This window comes from Pongo pygmaeus, chromosome 19, assembly GCF_028885625.2.
Source record: "Pongo pygmaeus isolate AG05252 chromosome 19, NHGRI_mPonPyg2-v2.0_pri, whole genome shotgun sequence".
Taxonomy (NCBI): Eukaryota; Metazoa; Chordata; class Mammalia; order Primates; family Hominidae; genus Pongo; species Pongo pygmaeus.
The window spans coordinates 2,984,858-3,002,002 of record NC_072392.2 but is presented as its reverse complement, the minus strand read 5'-3'; the positions used below and the strand labels follow the sequence as shown (position 1 = coordinate 3,002,002).

General features: G+C 39.3%; 1 protein-coding gene across 1 annotated transcript; it reads right to left on the bottom strand.

Annotated features, from left to right (window-relative positions):
• Positions 1-9,622: 9,622 nt before the first annotated feature.
• LOC129018074 (olfactory receptor 1A2-like) lies at positions 9,623-10,551 on the bottom strand. The gene is given in 2 exon segments (XM_054459261.1): positions 9,623-9,951; positions 9,954-10,551. Coding segments are annotated over 2 exon segments (927 nt in total).
• Between the last annotated feature and the right edge of the window lie 6,594 nt (positions 10,552-17,145).

Below are 17,145 nucleotides of genomic sequence, written 5' to 3'. Positions count from 1 at the left end.
CCATTCAGTATGATATTGGCTGTGGGTTTGTCATAGATAGCTCTTATTATTTTGAGATAAGTCCCATCAATACCTAATTTACTGAGAGTTTTTAGCATGAAGGTTCTGGAATTTTGTCAAAGGCCTTTTCTGCATCCATCGAGATAATCGTGGTTTTTTGGTTCTGTTTATATGCTGGATTACGTTTATTGATTTGCGTATGTTGAACCAGCCTTGCATCCCAGGGATGAAGCCCACTTGATCATGGTGGATAAGCTTTTTGATGTGCTGCTGGATTCGGTTTGCCAGTATTTTACTGAGGATTTTTGCATTGATGTTCATCAGGGATTTTGGTCTAAAATTCTCTTTTTTTGTTGTGTCTCTGCCAGGCTTTGGTATCAGGATGATGCTGGCCTCATAAAATGAGTTAGAGAGGATTCCCTCTTTTTCTATTGATGGGAATAGTTTCAGAAGGAATGGTACCAGCTCCTCCTTGTACCTCTGGTAGAATTCGGCTGTGAATCCATCTGGTCCTGGACTTTTTTTGGTTAGTAAGCTATTAATTTTATTGCCTCAATTTCAGATCCTGTTATTGGTCTATTCAGAGATTCAACATCTTCCTGGTTTAGTCTTGGGAGGGTGTATGTGTCAAGGAATTTATCCATTTCTTCTAGATTTTCTAGTTTATTTCCATAGAGGTTTTTATAGTATTCTCTGATGGTAGTTTGTATTTCTGTGGGATCGGTGGTGATATCCCCTTTATCATTTTTTATTGCGTCTATTTGATTCTTTTCTCTTTTCTTCTTTATTAGTCTTGCTAGCGGTGTATCAATTTTGTTGATCTTTTCAAAAAACCAGCTCCTGGATTCATTGATTTTTTGAAGGGTTTTTTATATCTCTATCTCCTTCAGTTCTGCTCTGATCTTAGTTATTTCTTGCCGTCTGCTAGCTTTTGAATGTGTTTGCTCTCACTTCTCTACTTCTTTTAATTGTGATGTTAGGGTGTCAATTTTAGATCTTTCCTGCTTTCTCTTGTGGGCATTTAGTGCTATAAATTTCCCTCTACACACTGCTTTGAATATGTCCCAGAGATTCTGGTATGTTGTCTTTGTTCTCGTTGGTTTCAAAGAACATCTTTATTTCTGCCTTCATTTCGTTATGTACCCAGTAATCATTCAGGAGCAAGTTGTTCAGTTTCCATGTAGTTGAGCGGTTTTGAGTGAGTTTCTTAATCCTGAGTTCTAGTTTGATTGCACTGTGGTCTGAGAGACAGTTTGTTATAATTTCTGTTCTTTTACATTTGCTGAGGAGAGCTTTACTTCCAAGTATGTGGTCAATTTTGGAATAGGTGTGGTGTGGTGCTGAAAAGAATGTATATTCTGTTGATTTGGGGTAGAGAGTTCTGTAGATGTCTATTAGGTGTGCTTGGTGCAGAGCTGAGTTCAATTCCTGGATATCCTTGTTAACTTTCTGTCTTGTTGATCTGTCTAATGTTGACAGTGGGGTGTTAAAGTCTCCCATTATTATTGTGTGGGAGTCTAAGTCTCTTTGTAGGTCTCTAAGGACTTGCTTTGTGAATCTGGGTGCTCCTGTATTGGGTGCATATATATTTAGGATAGTTAGCTCTTCTTGTTGAATTGATCCCTTTACCATTGTGTAATGGCCTTCTTTGTCTCTTTTGATCTTTGTTGGTTTAAAGTCTGTTTTATCAGAGACTAGGATTGCAACCCCTGCCTTTTTTTGTTTTCCATTTGCTTGGAAGATCTTCCTCCATCCCTTTATTTTGAGCTTATATGTGTCTCTGTACATGAGATGGATTTCCTGAATACAGCACACTGATGGGTCTTGACTCTTTATCCAGTTTGCCAGTCTGTGTCTTTTAATTGGAGCATTTAGCCCATTTACATTTAAGGTTAATATTGTTATGTGTGAATTTGATCCTGTCATTATGATGTTAGCTGGTTATTTTGCTCGTTAGTTGATGCAGTTTCTTCCTAGCCTTGATGGTCTTTACAATTTGGCATGTTTTTGCAGTGGCTGGTACCCGTTGTTCCTTTCCATGTTTAGTCCTTCCTTCAGGAGCTCTTTTAGGGCAGGCCTGGTGGTGACAAAATCTCTCAGCATTTGCTTTTCTGTAAAGTATTTTATTTCTCCTTCACTTAATGAAGCTCAGTTTGGCTGGATAGGAAATTTTGGGTTGAAAATTCTTTTCTTTAAGAATGTTGAATATTGGCCCCCACTCTCTTCTGGCTTGTAGAGTTTCTGCTGAGAGATCAGCTGTTAGTCTGATGGGCTTCCCTTTGTGGGTAACCCGACCGTTCTCTCTGGCTGCCCTTAACATTTTTTCCTTCATTTCAACTTTGGTGAATCTGACAATTATGTGTCTTGGAGTTGCTCTTCTCGAGGAGTATCTTTGTGGCGTTCTCTGTATTTCCTGAATCTGAATGTTGGCCTGCCTTGCTAGATTGGGGGCGTTCTCCTGGATAATATCCTGCAGAGTGTTTTCCAACTTGGTTCCATTCTCCCCGTCACTTTCAGGTACACCAATCAGACGTAGATTTGGTCTTTTCACATAGTCCCATATTTCTTGGAGGCTTTGTTCATTTCTTTTTATTCTTTTTTCTCTAAACTTCTATTCTTGCTTCATTTCATTCATTTGATCTTCCATCACTGTTACCCTTTCTTCCAGTTGATCACATCGGCTACTGGGGCTTGTGCATTCATCACGTAGTTCTCGTGCCTTGGTTTTCAGCTCCATCAGGTCCTTTAAGGACTTCTCTGCATTGGTTATTCTAGTTAGCCCTTCATCTAATCTTTCTTCAAGGTTTTTAACTTCTTTGCCATGGGTTTGAACTTCCTCCTTTAGCTCGGAGTAGTTTGATCGTCTGAAGCCTTCTTCTCTCAACTCGTCAAAGTCATTCTGCGTCCAGCTTTTTCCGTTGCTGGTGAGGAGCTGCATTCCTTTGGAGGAGGAGAGGTGCTCTGATTTTTAGAATTTTCAGTTTTTCTGCTCTGTTTTTTCCCCATCTTTGTGGTTTTATGTACCTTTGGTCTTTGATGATGGTGACAGACAGATGGGGTCTTGGTGTGGATGTCCTTTCTGTTTGTTAGTTTTCCTTCTAACAGTCAGGACCCTCAGCTGCAGATCTGTTGGAGTTTGCTGGAGGTCCACTGCAGACCCTGTTTGCCTGGGTATCAGCAGCGGAGGCTGCAGAACAGCGGATATTGGTGAACAGCAAATGCTGCTGCCTGATCATGCCTCTGGAAGTTTTGTCTCAGAGGAGTACCCGGCCATGTGACGTGTCAGTCTGCCCCTGCTGGGGGATGCCTCCCAGTTAGGCTACTCGGGGGTCAGGGACCCACTTGAGGAGGCAGTCTGTCCGTTCTCAGATCTCAAGCTGCATGCTGGGAGAACCACTACTCTCTTCAAAGCTGTCAGACAGGGACATTTAAGTCTGCAGAGGTTTCTGCTGCCTTTTGTTTGGCTATGCCCTGCCCCCAGAGGTGGAGTCTACAGAGGCCTCCTTGAGCTGTGGTGGGCTCCACCCAGTTCGAGCTTCCCAGCTGCTTTGTTTACCTACGAAAGCCTCGGCAATGGCAGGCGCCCCTCCCCCAGCCTCGCTACCACCTTGCAGTTTGATCTCAGACTGCTGTGCTCGCCATGAGCGAGGCTCTGTGGGCATAGGACCCTCCGAGCCAGGCGCGGGATACAATCTTCTGGTGTGCCGTTTGGTAACACTGTTGGAAAAGCGCAGTATTAGGGTGGAAGTGACCCAATTTTCCAGGTGCTGTCTGTCACCCCTTTCCTTGGCTAGGAAAGGGAATTCCCTGACCCCTTGTGCTTCCCAGGTGAGGTGATGCCTCGCCCTGCTTCAGCTCACGCTCGGTGCGCTGCACCCACTGTCCAACAATCCCCAGTGAGATGAACCCGGTACCTCAGTTGGAAATGCAGAAATCATTCGTCTTCTGCGTCACTCACGCTGGGAGCTGTAGACTGGAGCTGTTCCTATTCAGTGATCTTGGCTCCACCCTTTCTGTGATTACTTTGTAGTTTGTTTCCATTGTGGTTGGTAAAGATACTTGGTATGATTTTAATCTCCCTAAAGGTATTAAGACTTCTTTTGTGACCAAACATGTGATTTATCCTGGTGAACATTGATGTGTGCTTGAGAGGAGTGTGTATTTTGCTGCGGTTGAGTGGAAAGTTCTGTATATGTCTCATGGTTCATTTGGTCTATAGTGTTATTCAAGTCCACTGTTTCCTATTGATTTTCCATCTCATTTCCCTATTCATTATCAAAGTGGGATATTACCATATCTTACTGTTATTGTATTGTTGCCTATTTTTCCTTTCAGTTCTGTCATTGTTCGTTTTATATATTAGGGTACTCCAATGCTGGGTGCATGTATATTTAAAATTATTATGTTTTCCTGGTGGATTGATTATTTCATCATTATATAATTTCCTTGTTTCTGTGATAGTTTCGATGTAAAGTCTGTTTCGTCCAATAAAAGACTGTATTTTTCCATCTCTTTACTTTAGCTTATATATGTCGTTAAATCTAAAGTGAGTTTCTTCTAGGCAGAATACACTTGGGTCTTGTTTTATTTTTCTTAATCCTTTCAGACACTATATGTCTTTTGACCAGGGAGTTTAATGCATTTACATTTAAAGTAACTTTTGGTAAGTAAGAACTTACTATTGTTAGTTTTTTTTTCTATTAGTTGTAGTTCTGACTGTCTTTTCCTTTCTTACTGGCTTCCTTTTTTTAAAAAAAAAAGTTTAAAAATTGACAGATAAAACTGTATGTATTTATTATGTATAAGATAATATTTTGAAATATATACACACATCTTGGAATGACTAAATCTAGCTAATGAAAATATGCATAACATCACAAAGTTATTATTTTGTGGTGAGAACACTTAAAATCTACTTTGTTGGCATTTTTCAAGAATACAGTATATTGTTAACTGTAGTTGTCATGTTGTACAATAGATCTCTTGAACTTATTTCTTTTACTTAACTAAAATTTTGCATCCTTTGACCAACATCTCTCTGACACCTTCTTTTTGTTTTGATGATTTGTTTAGTGTTGTGCTTTGATTCCTTTCTTTTTTTCTTTTGTAAAACTTCTGTAGGTTTTTCTTTGTGATTTTCTTGGAGTTTATATGTATCTTCTGGTTATGACCATCAATTTTAAACTGATGATCACATATGAAACCTTGCACTTTTTTTCCTCTCTCACATTTTGTTTTCATACTTCGCATATATTCATATTGTGTATCTTTTAATATATTTTATTTGTATTCTAATATTTTTCTCTTTTAACTTTTATATTAGTTTTAAAAGTGATTTATCCACCACAATTACAGTTATGCAGTAATGTATATTTGTCTTCATACTTATCTTTACCAATAAGTTTCTTGCTTTCTTTTAAGAATTTTTTTGTTTTGTAAATTAAAAATATTTTTTAGAGACAGGATCTCACTCTGTCACCCAGGCTGTAGTACAGTGGCATGAGCATAGCTCACTGTAGCCTCGAACTCCAGGGCTCAAGTAATCCTCTTGCCTCAGCCTCCTAAGTAACTAGGACTACAGGTATGTGACACCATGCCTGGGTTTTTTTTTTTTTTTTTTTTTACAAATTTTTGGTAGAGATGGGGGTCTCGCTGTGTTGACCAGGGTGATCTCAAATTCCTGGCCTCAGGCAGTTCTCACACCTCGGCCTCCCAAAGCACTGGGATTGTAGCTATAAGCCACCACACCCAGTGGACTTTCTTATGCTATGGTGAGGTTTACTGACATTTGGTTCCAACTTGCAGAACTCCCTTCAGTGTTTCTGGTAATGCAGGTGCAGCAGTGATGAAGTCTTCCATTTTTTGTTTGTCTGGGAAAGTCTTTATCTCCTCTTCATTTTTGCTAAAAACTCACTGATAGTCTTATGAAACTTTCCTTGTGTACGACAAGTTGCTTTTTTCTTACTGCTTTCAAAATTGCCTCTTTGAATTTTGACAGTTTGATTACATTGTCTCTCAGTGTGGATTTTGTTGTTGTTGTTGTTGTTGTTTTTTGAGATGGAGTCTCGCTCTGTCACCCAGGCTGGAGTGCAGTGGTGTGATCTTGACTCACTGCAAGCTCCACCTCCCGGGTTCACGCCATTCTCCTGCCTCAGCTTCCCAAGTAGCTGGGACTACAGGTGCCCACCACCACACCTGGCTAATTTGTTGTATTTTTAGTAGTGATGGGGTTTCACTGTGTTAGCCAGGCTGGTCTCGATCTCCTGACCTTGTGATCTGCCCACCTCAGCTCCCAAAGTGCTGGGATTACAGGCGTGAGCCACTGTGCCCGGCCTCAGTGTAGATTTTTAATTTTTGGTTCATCTTCTCTGGCGTCCTTTGGTTTCTTGGGTGTGAATATCCATTTCCTTCTACAGATTCGGGAAGCGTTCAGCCATTATTTCTTTGAATAAGCTTTCTGGTCTCGTCTTTTCTCTTCTCCTTCAGGGACTCCATAACACAAATATATGTCTGCTTGATGGTATCCCATAGAGCTTTCTTCACTCATTTCTATTCTTTTTTTCTCCCTTTACTAAATTATTTCCAATGACCTGTCTTTGTATTCACTGACCCTTCAGTTGATCTAGTCCGCTGTTGAACCCTTCTAGTAAATTTTTCCTTTCAAGTATTATGGTTTTCAGCAACATGATTCTTGTTTGGCACTTTAAAAATATTTTTTATCTGTTTGTTAAAATTATCACTTTGTTCATGCATTGTTCTCTTCTCCTCAGTGGATATCTTTATGATAGTTATTTTGGTTCCCTATCAGGTAAATCACATTACTCTGTTTCATTACAATTGGTTTCTGGATATTTATCTTGCTCCTTTCTTTGTTTTTTGTTTTTGTTTTTGTTTTTGTTTTTTGAGACGGAATCTCGCTCTGTTGCCCAGGCTGGAGTACAGTGGCGCAATCTAGGCTCACTGCAAGCTCTGCCTCCCAGGTTCACGCCATTCTCCTGCCTCAGCCTCCCAAGTAGCTGGGACTACAGGCACCCGCCACCACACCCAGCTAATTTTTTGTATTTTTAGTAGAGACGGGGTTTTACCGTGTTAGTCAGGATGGTCTTGATCTCCTGACCTGGTGATCCTCCCGCCTCGGCCTCCCAAAGTGCTGGGATTACAGGTGTGAGCCGCCACACCCAGCCACTTTGGTACAATTTAGCCAGTTTCCTCATTTTTTTTTTTTTTTCCGACTGTGTTGGTGTCTGTGCATTAGACAAAGCAGGAACCTCTCACAGTCTTCGTGGGCTGCTTTTCATACGCTTTGTGGTAAACCATGGGGTGGGGAATCAATGGCATCTACCAGCCCACACCGCCCTCTCATTCTTTTTCTGGCAGCTAGATTGTCCCATCAGAGCTCCAAGTCAGGTCAGAGAGACACCAGCTCTCTAAAGATTCTTCCAGACACATTGGGGCACTGGATACACAAACCAACTTCCTCCCTTTAGTGGCAGAACCTGGGAGCTACAGGTTCTCTTCCTAATTATATGATACTGTGCTTGGTTAGGGCATTTGTTGGCTGGATGTTCTGAGTCTCTTAGGTGGCTTTTTGGTAAGTCTAGTTTAACATTTGCCTGAGACGTGGGAGCCTTTCAGTTAGTTTTGGGATTTCTAACAAGGGAAATTTATCCATGAATTATTTCTAAATGGATGTATTTGTGGGTGAGGGGAAGGTCTGCAACTTCTTACTCTGCCACCTTGTTCTCAATTTTAGTTTTTCTTAAATTTTTCTCATAGTACTCTTGTTCACTATTTCCACTAAAGGCATTTTTTTTTCCTTTTAGTTGCTCAACCTCAAAATCTTAAAGACATACCTTTACTTACTATTATCATAAAAATACTATACCCTATTTTTTCTATTTCCATATTACCACTCTATCTCACCCTTTGTCTATGTCTTCGCTGTCTCATCCTAAGATTGTTTTAGGGGCTGTCTAATTTCACTCCTGGTCTAACCACTACCTGCTCCTCCTTTATTGCCCTCTTACTAATCACTGATTCAAGACAAACTCTCATCCTCTCGTTATTGCATCATGAAGAGCTTTTATTTAATCAATCTACCTATCTATACATCTATCTGTCTATCATACTGTAATGACTACCCAATGACCCATCACCCAACCTGAAAATTGTGAGTTCAGTAGCAACCGAAATCTAACCATATGCTATCCCCATTTCCATCCCCTTAGTCTCTCCCCTTGAATTTTCTCTCATCCTGATCCTATGCTCATCATTTTCTTTCGTTTTTAGTGCACTTTAATGGCATTTATGTGTATTCCAGGAAAGCACATTTTTAGTTGTTTCAGTTGTTCATAACCATATAAAAAGCATTCATAATAATCTTTTGGGATTTACATTTTTCAAACTTGATATTGTGTTGCTAAGATTTAACCAGATTGTAGCATGGCTCTCTGGATCATTCAGAAAAAGGGATTTCTCTATTGGCTGGAGTGAGAGACCCCAGTTACCAAAGACATTGTGTTGCTGCTACACAATGAGAGGCAGAAGCTTATGATTACAATTATGTCTGGGGTGCTTCTTAGTATTTCGATACCCAGTAGCAAAGGTGAACATAAACTGCACCAACCAAAAGCATTTAAACAGTCGCTACTACTGCTGAGGCCTCAGATCCCCAGAAATGAAAATTTGGCTTAGCTGACCAGATAAGGGCCAAATGCCAGCTCTTTGGGACCTGTGTTCAGAGACCTGAGCATCAAATTTGTGGTCATCCCTCCTTGGAGCGCCTGGGTTTCAGTAACACCACATTTACCCTTTTATTTTCCTAGTTCTGCCTCAGGTGTCCTCTTCATGCAGTTGGTAATCTGTGGGTGGCATCAGCATCTGCCTTTTCACTATTTAGTCTCTTTCAGGATACACCTATGTAGCCAATTCTCTGTATCAAATCTTCTTTGTATAAATATACCAAGTGTGATTTGTTTCCTGCATGGATCTTAACTGACCTTAACAGACATACCAGCTCTATAAAATACATGAGTGAATACTATGTAGTTTGATTATGTTTATTCATTATCAGATTGTATTTCAGAAACTAATATTTTTATACATTTTCCTGCTTTCCACCAATATTTTATATGATCAAAATACTAAAAAATTAAGTGATATGTTAACACAGCTTTTGCCACCAGAGTACAAGTATAGTAGGTGTGGCTAGACATAAAAGTCCAGTAAAGATTACATTAGAATAGTAATTTGTAGCCTTCAAAGCATGAGCCCATTTTGATATACCCAAGCTGTGTCAGAGAGTCCGGCAGATATTATTTTTCCTAATGTGTAGATGTGCAAGCTGAGACTCAGACTTTTTCAGCTTTACTCTGCTAGTAAATTTCTGCTAGCTGGGACATGAACCTGATATTCCTGGACTGCCACTCTCCCAAAAAAGAGCAGGAATTTGTCCAAAGTGATAATTTCAATAAAATATCACATCTGTTACAAGATTTCTGGTAGAGGAATTTCTGGCTCAAAAGAACAAAAGGAGCTTCTTGAAGGGCAATGACATTGGAGCTGGATTTCCAAGTGTATCCCACTTGGTCATTACAGTATCCAGTGTGTAATCTCACAGCGGCTATGAGGAGATTCTCTTGCTGAAGAGTTTCTGCAGGGCCGCCTTCATATCCCGATTTCTCAGACTATAGATGAAAGGATTTAATGCTGGGGTCACTGCCACATACATCACAGTTATCACTGTATCTTTTGGGCTGTAACGGGTCAGCGGGCGGAGATACATGCCCATCGTTGTACCATAATATAAAAAAACAACTGTGAGGTGGGGGCCACAGGTGCAGAAGGCTTTGAATAGGCTCTTGGTAGATGGAACTTGGAAGACTGTGGAAAAGACCTGAACATAGGAGACAATGATGCATAGTAATGGCAAAGAGAAAACGCCGACCCCAGGTACATCATCTTCACATTAAAGTGGTTGTCAGAACAGGACAACTTCAGCAAAGGCATAATGTCACAGTAGAAGTTGGCCACTTCCTGGTTGCCACAGAAGGACAAACTAGCTGTGAGCAGAGTGTGGGGGAGGGCACTGGCGTTTCCAATCACCCAAAACCCAGCAATAAGCAGGACACAAGACCGTGGACTCATAATTGTTGTGTAATGAAGTGGGCGGCTGATGACCACAGCTCTATCATATACCGTTGCAGCCAAGGTATAGCTGTCTGCATTGGCCAAGGCTATCACGAAATACATCTGCGTTAGGCATCCCCCAAAGGAGATGGACTTGCTGCCCAAGAGATGGTTGGCCAGCATCTTAGGGATAGTTACAGATGAGAAGATGATGTCAACCAAGGAGAGGTTAGCAAGGAAAAAATACATGGGGTTGTGAAGACGAATGTCAGCATGGATGGCCAAGATGATGAGCAGATTTCCAGTCAGTGTGATGGGGTAAATGCACAGAAAAATCACAAAGAAGACATTATTCTGTTCTTGCTGACTCGTAACTCCCAGGAGAATAAAATCCAGGTTAGAGGATTGATTTTCTTTCTTCATGGTTTGTTCAGCATGAAAGGGGAGAGGAACCCAGAATTATTAGCGCAGTTAGTGTGTGTTATAGTCTTCCTCATCTTAAACATTTAAACATTTTTAATTATTTTACAAATTCACCCGCTGTCAAACTTATCCACCACTTTTGACTAGCTATGGCTATACCTGGTTTTTACATTCATAAATATAGCCAGCACTTTTGAGTAAAATCTCTGTTGGTCAATGGGACGAACTCTCATTCACCTCCTGGACACTCATGTCTAAGAAGTTAGTGATCTGTGAAGTAAAGATGGTTATCCTTCCAAATTTAGCACCACCACCTTAATATCTATAATCACATAACAAAAACATAATTTCATGTTTCATGTCTTAGATTTTTTTTTACTGTGTAGAGAAACAATACGTGAAAATACAGTTATTCATCCACTTATTTGACATAAAAGACATACCATATGTTCTCAAGGACCGTATAATTTAATAGGAAAGCCAGACTCACACAATAATTTTATTACACATCGTAAGGATAGCCTCTTGGAGTCTTGGTGAGAAAACAAACAAAAAATACTCCAGTGCAAAGGACGTGTCATAGTAGGAGTGCAGCGAACAATTTAAAGTTGTTCCTCCAACCAGTCTTGGGGTGAGCCGAGAGCCCAGGAAGTCAGAGGTGTCTACACTGCCATCAGATTCTAAAACAGAAAGACAACTGGCATTAGGTGCTAGGAAAACAAGCTCAGTGAACTTACTCCACAGGTGTTCGATTTTTCAAAGCAGATATTCCCTATCTTTTTGACAGCTTTTCTCTCTTTTCAAAGCCCATAACTATACATAATCACAGTGCTTTTTCCATTGGCCTTTGTCTTGGTTCATTTTGTGTTGCTATAACAGAATACTTGAGACTGGGTAATTTATAAGAAAAGAGGTTGAATTGTCTCATGGATCTGTAGGCTGGGACATTCAAGAGCGTGGCCCTGGCTTCTGGCAAGGGCTTTCATGCTGCATCATAACCTGTCAGAGAAGGTCAACAGGGAAGTGGACACAGGGGAAGAGAGAAAACCCGAGAAGTATACTGGTTTTATCACAACCCACTCTTGTAGGAACATTCCCTTAAGACTAATCCAGTCTTGAGAGAATGAGAACACACTTACTACCTTGAGAACAGCACCAGACCGCTCATGAGGGATCCACCCCCATGACTCAAACGCTTCCCACTAGGCTTTACCTCCCAACACCTCCTACACTGGGGATCACATTTCAACATGAGTTTTGGTGAGGACAAACTCAATCCATAGCAGTCTTCCCTTCCTCGTCTTCCTTATTTCTTTTTGTAGTCATCCAAGTCCACAGTGGATTCAACTATTCTTTAGTAAACTGTCATGTCTGTATCTGTGGTCTCAATTTCTTTTTCCCATATTTCCATATTCAGTCATCCTGCTAATATGTCTGACCAAACCCCACACTCTGCACTTAAAACCTAAGTAGTTTGCAAGATGTTTTTTTTTTTTTCCAAAACAGAGTCTCACTCTGTTGCCCAGGCTGGAATGCAGTGGCGAGATCTCAGCTCACTGCAAGCTCTGCCTCCCAGGTTCACGCCATTCTCCTGCCTCAGCCTCCCGAGTAGCTGGGACTATAGGCACCCGCCACCATGCCCGGCTAATTTTTTGTATTTTTAGTAGAGACAGGGTTTCACGTGTTAGCCAGGATGGTCTTGATCTCCTCACCTTGTGATCTGCCCGCCTTGGCCTCCCAAAGTGCTGGGATTACAGGTGCAAGATGTTTTTGAAGAGGAAAATCATAACTTCTTTATGTTTATGTCTTCCAAATTGATTTTTGTAAAATATCATTCATTTTGTGCACCAATTAATTTGCACTCAATTATTGAGTTGAACCCAGGTTTATTTCATGGTTCCCCACATGTGGGATTCTCACAGAAACACTCATCCAGTTTATCTTCTACCTGTACATCTGACCTTGTTGAATCTTCATTTGAAAATATACCTAATGCTAAATGACGAGTTAATGGGTGCAGCATACCAACATGGCACATGTATACATATGTAATAAACCTGCACGTTGTGCACATGCACCCTAAAACTTAAAGTATAATAATAATAAAATTTAAAAAAAAACCTTTACCTAATGAATTTAACAAAAAGAAAAAATTGTTATGTAACTCAACTTTTCTCTTTACTTACCTAAGCTAAATTACCCTTTACTAATTTAGCTTAGACCATCATCATTTTCAACTTAAATATTGTAGTAGTCCCTTAACTGATTCACTACAGTTCCCTCTTCTTTGATCCATCTTGCATTTTGAGATCATACTAATTGTTGTAGAGACTACAAGCTGCTCACCTAAATCTGCGTTGCTGTCTTCCTCTTGGACACTCTTAGACTACTTTCCCAGCCTCCCTTTCAATGAGGTGTGGTAAGGTAACTTCATTTTACCAACTGAGTTCTACTCATTGAGCTCCTCCATACCCTTTTTCTCCTTGTCCCAACTGGATGCAAATGGTGAAGAGGCTGAATGTGACGACGGAGTTGCATGGTGAAATGAGCCTATGTCCCTAGCTCTCCATATGCAGCAGAGCCACTCATGACCAAGAGGGCCCACTATGACCATTAGAGAAAAATAAATTCTTATTTGTTTAAACAAGTACTTTTATTTTTTTAAAACACTTTTTTTTTTTTTTTTTTTTTGAGATGGAGTCTTGCTCTGTCACCAGGCTGGAGTGCAGTGGTGCGATCTTGGCTCACTGCAACCTCCACCTCCCAGGTTCAAGTGGTTCTCTTGCCTCAGCCTCCCGAGTAGCTGAGACTACAGACCTCTGCCACCACACCCGTCTAATTTTTGTATTTTTAGTGGAGACAGGGTTTCATCATATTGGCCAGGCTGGTCTCAAACTCCTGAGTTTGTGATCCACCTGCCTCGGCCTCCCAAAGTGCTGAGATTACAGGTATGAGCCACTATGCCCAGCCTAAACATTTTCTGATGTATTTGTTACTGTAGCCCAATATATCCTAAGTAACTTAATTTTTTTCTTAAAACATTTTGCTCAATAGTTAATCCAATCTATAATTAATTCAATCATCAATTCCTGGTGTCTCATATAGTATACATGTGAAGTACATGCTAAGCCCTGGGTATGCAGGTCTAATTATCTTATCCCCAAACATGATGTGTTCTTTCATCTTTGCACCTAAAGTCACTTGGCTTTCTGTCTTGAAATGCCCTTTCTCATCTTCACACAGAATCATAATACCTCAGGTTTCAAAGGATTCAGTAATTTTGGAGGGCTCAGAGACATTATTAGCTCCTATGATACGGAAGTGTAAGATTTCAGACAGAGGAGAACTCTGGGCAACATGGCATAGCAAACTCATGTTGACAGGTCCTGTTTCTATTAAAACATAAACATTCTAGATAAATTATAATTTTTTGTTAAATGTAGCTAAGCCCAAGAGAAAATTCAGGGCAGGGGTTTTAGGCTATAACTGATGCTGTGGTTGTCCTTTGGGGTTTTGAACCAGGAATCTGGCTCTCAGGGATGGAGTCTGTGCTATTATTTCCCTTTTCGTACAGGAGATGCAGTCACAGGTCTGCAGAAGCAGGAAGCTTAACTTGAGTCGTCTGCTTAAAATACTTAAAATACTGTCCTATATTTGAAAGGATCATTGTAAGAAAATTTTGCCCCATGAGAATTGGAAAGGAAATAGAGAAAATTCATAGAAAATGTGGTTGTCTACAAATAAAATCAAAGAGAATCAATAGATACACTAAGAGATTTCAGAAAGCTTGTTAGATATAAATCATTTAAAATAATCAATGCTGTTTTTGTATTTAGGTAAAAATAACTTAGAAAATATAATTTGAAAAAGATCCCCATTGAGAAAGCAACAGAAATTTTAGGGAATCTAGGATGATTCTAACCAAAAAAGCCAAGACTGTTATCAAATATTACAAACCTTTACTTAAGGAGAAAAAAAGAATATCTAAAAACGTGGAGATGAAAGCCACTGGTGATAGAAAAACTCAGTGTGGTAAAAATGTCAATTCTTCCCCAGTTAATCTATAAATTTGGTGCAATCTAATCAACATACCACAGGTTTATTTTAAACATGGAACTTACCAAACTATCCTAAAATTGACGTAGACAAATAAAGAGCCAAGAAGTCTATGTCCATTTGAGGAAAAGCAGGAGAAAAAAATTACTTTTTCAGGTATTAAAATGAATTACTATGTTCTCAGAAATAAGTTCTAGTATTTGATAGTACAGTAGGGAAATTAGAGTTAACAATAATGTATTATTTCAAAATAGCTAGACGAGAAGAATACGATGTTCCCAACACAAAGAAATGCCAAATGTTTGAGACGATGGATATCTCAGTTACCCCAATTAGAGCATTACACATGGTACACAGGTATCAAAATATCACATGTACCCCCCAAATATATACGACTGTTATATATCAATTAAAAAATGGGAACGAGTTAAAAATGCAAAAAAAAAGTGTACATATTCCTTAAAAAATGAATTACTGTGGTAGTTGAAGCATTTGAGTAGTTCTGGTGCAGGGACTGAAAAATTAAATCTATGTAACAGACTGGAGAGCTCAGAACAGACCAAGCGTTGCACCAAGCAATTTATTAGACATTGGTATATGACATGAGTTGGTTTATAATACTGTAGGCAGAGAAAGGATGGACTGACTTTAGCTAAGAGTGCTGGAACAATGGGATACCCATTTATTTAAAAAATGCAGAAAAATAATTCCCAAGGGATTAATTGTAAGAGCAAAGCTTCCAAATTTTAGAAGAAAATAGAGAAAATATATTTGTCATATAATTTATTTCTTAAACCACATAAAACATGAAAGAGAATATTGTTAAATCTGACTACATTAAAAATTGAAAACATTTGGTAAAAATTACCATAAGGAAGGGGAAAGATGAGCCATGAACTGAAAGAGGTATTTGCTGAACACATAATCAATAAGGAAATCATATTCAGAATATGTAGGAGTCCTATACACTAATAAGAATAATTTTGTAAATTTTTGTAGAGACAGGGTCTCGCTATGTTCCCCAAGCTGATCTTGAACTCCTGGCCTCAAGTGACCCTCCCATCCCAGCCTCTCAAAGAGCTAGGACTACAGGTATGAGCCACCATGCCTGACCTCATTTTATAAAAAACAATGTGACTGAAGAAAGAAGTTACTGAAAGATATATACTATATCACATAATATGTGTAAATCTTAATGGATAAAATAATACATGTGTATGTAGTCAAAGTATAAATCCTGACTGGGAGCGTACTACCAACTCTAGAATTGCAGTTATGTCTGGAGGTAAAGGGGAAAAAATTAGATTTTGGATGGAAAAAAAGGGAGTCTCAAAAGTATTTGTAGTATTTATTTATCTAAAAAGCTTGCAGTAATTAAGACCACATTCTTATATTTGTTAAATCTATATAATAAATTTTTGTTATATTATTCTCTGTTTTTCCGATGTTTTAATCATAGTATTATAATAAACACATTTAATAATTTAAGGTAAAGATTTCACATATTTGATAATAATTGGATCCAAAGTGTGTCCATGGCACTGGGAAAAGGTTGAGAATAAATGGGGAGAAAAAAATATATTTACATGCTCAGCCAGGCTTATTTGTAGAGAAATTTGCTTACTGGCCCCAAAATTATGTTTAGAAAATGCAAACGATGGTGTCTGGCTCTTTAAAACAATTCCTTGTTTCCTCATCACCTAACAGATGAGGTCTCAGTGCCTTATTGTGCCTTACAGTCCTGGAAGAGGGGTCTTGATTCAGACCCCAGGAGTGGATTCTTGGATCTCACACAGGACGGAATTCAAGATGAATCGCAGAGTGCAGTCAGAAGTGGTAGTCTCCCTAGAAAGCTACTCTCTTAGAGGGTAGGGCGCCCTCAGAAACTAAGCAGAGGAATGCACTGACTTTATGACAATTTGTTTTTATATAGGGGTCTTGTTTATGTCAAGACTAAACTAAGCTGTAACAATGTGCAGATTGGCTGATGGTGTGACAAAATTTATTATTGTATTGATTTAAAGAAAACTATTCTTGATATTCTGCTGTGTGAGTACATCGAAGCATAATTTTCTTTTTTTTCACCACTCACATTTATTAAAATTAAAACTTCCTCATATATTGAGCAAAAGTGTGGGTGTATTCTCATACATTGTGATGAGGGTATAATTAGAGATTCAGAGGACATTCTTTTTAGCATCCATTTTCAAAAATGTACATGCCCTACAACCCAAAAAGTCTTAAATATATATTGTACAGAACACTAAAAACCGTTCTGAGACATATATAGAGTAATATGGTTTGGCTTACAATTTTCTTGAAAGCATGTCTTGTTATAGGTATTGGGACAGCTGAACTTTTTGCTGTTGTAGGAGTGTGTCCTTACAGGTATCTTTAGGCTGTTTTCTCACCTATAAACGTCTTAGGACCATGGGTTGTGACTGGCAAGGAATATGCCTTGTTAGTTTCAAGATGGAGCTGTACTTAAAATGGCGTTACTCTGTCTCTCCCAGGCTCCTGCTTCCCTGCATTATCATT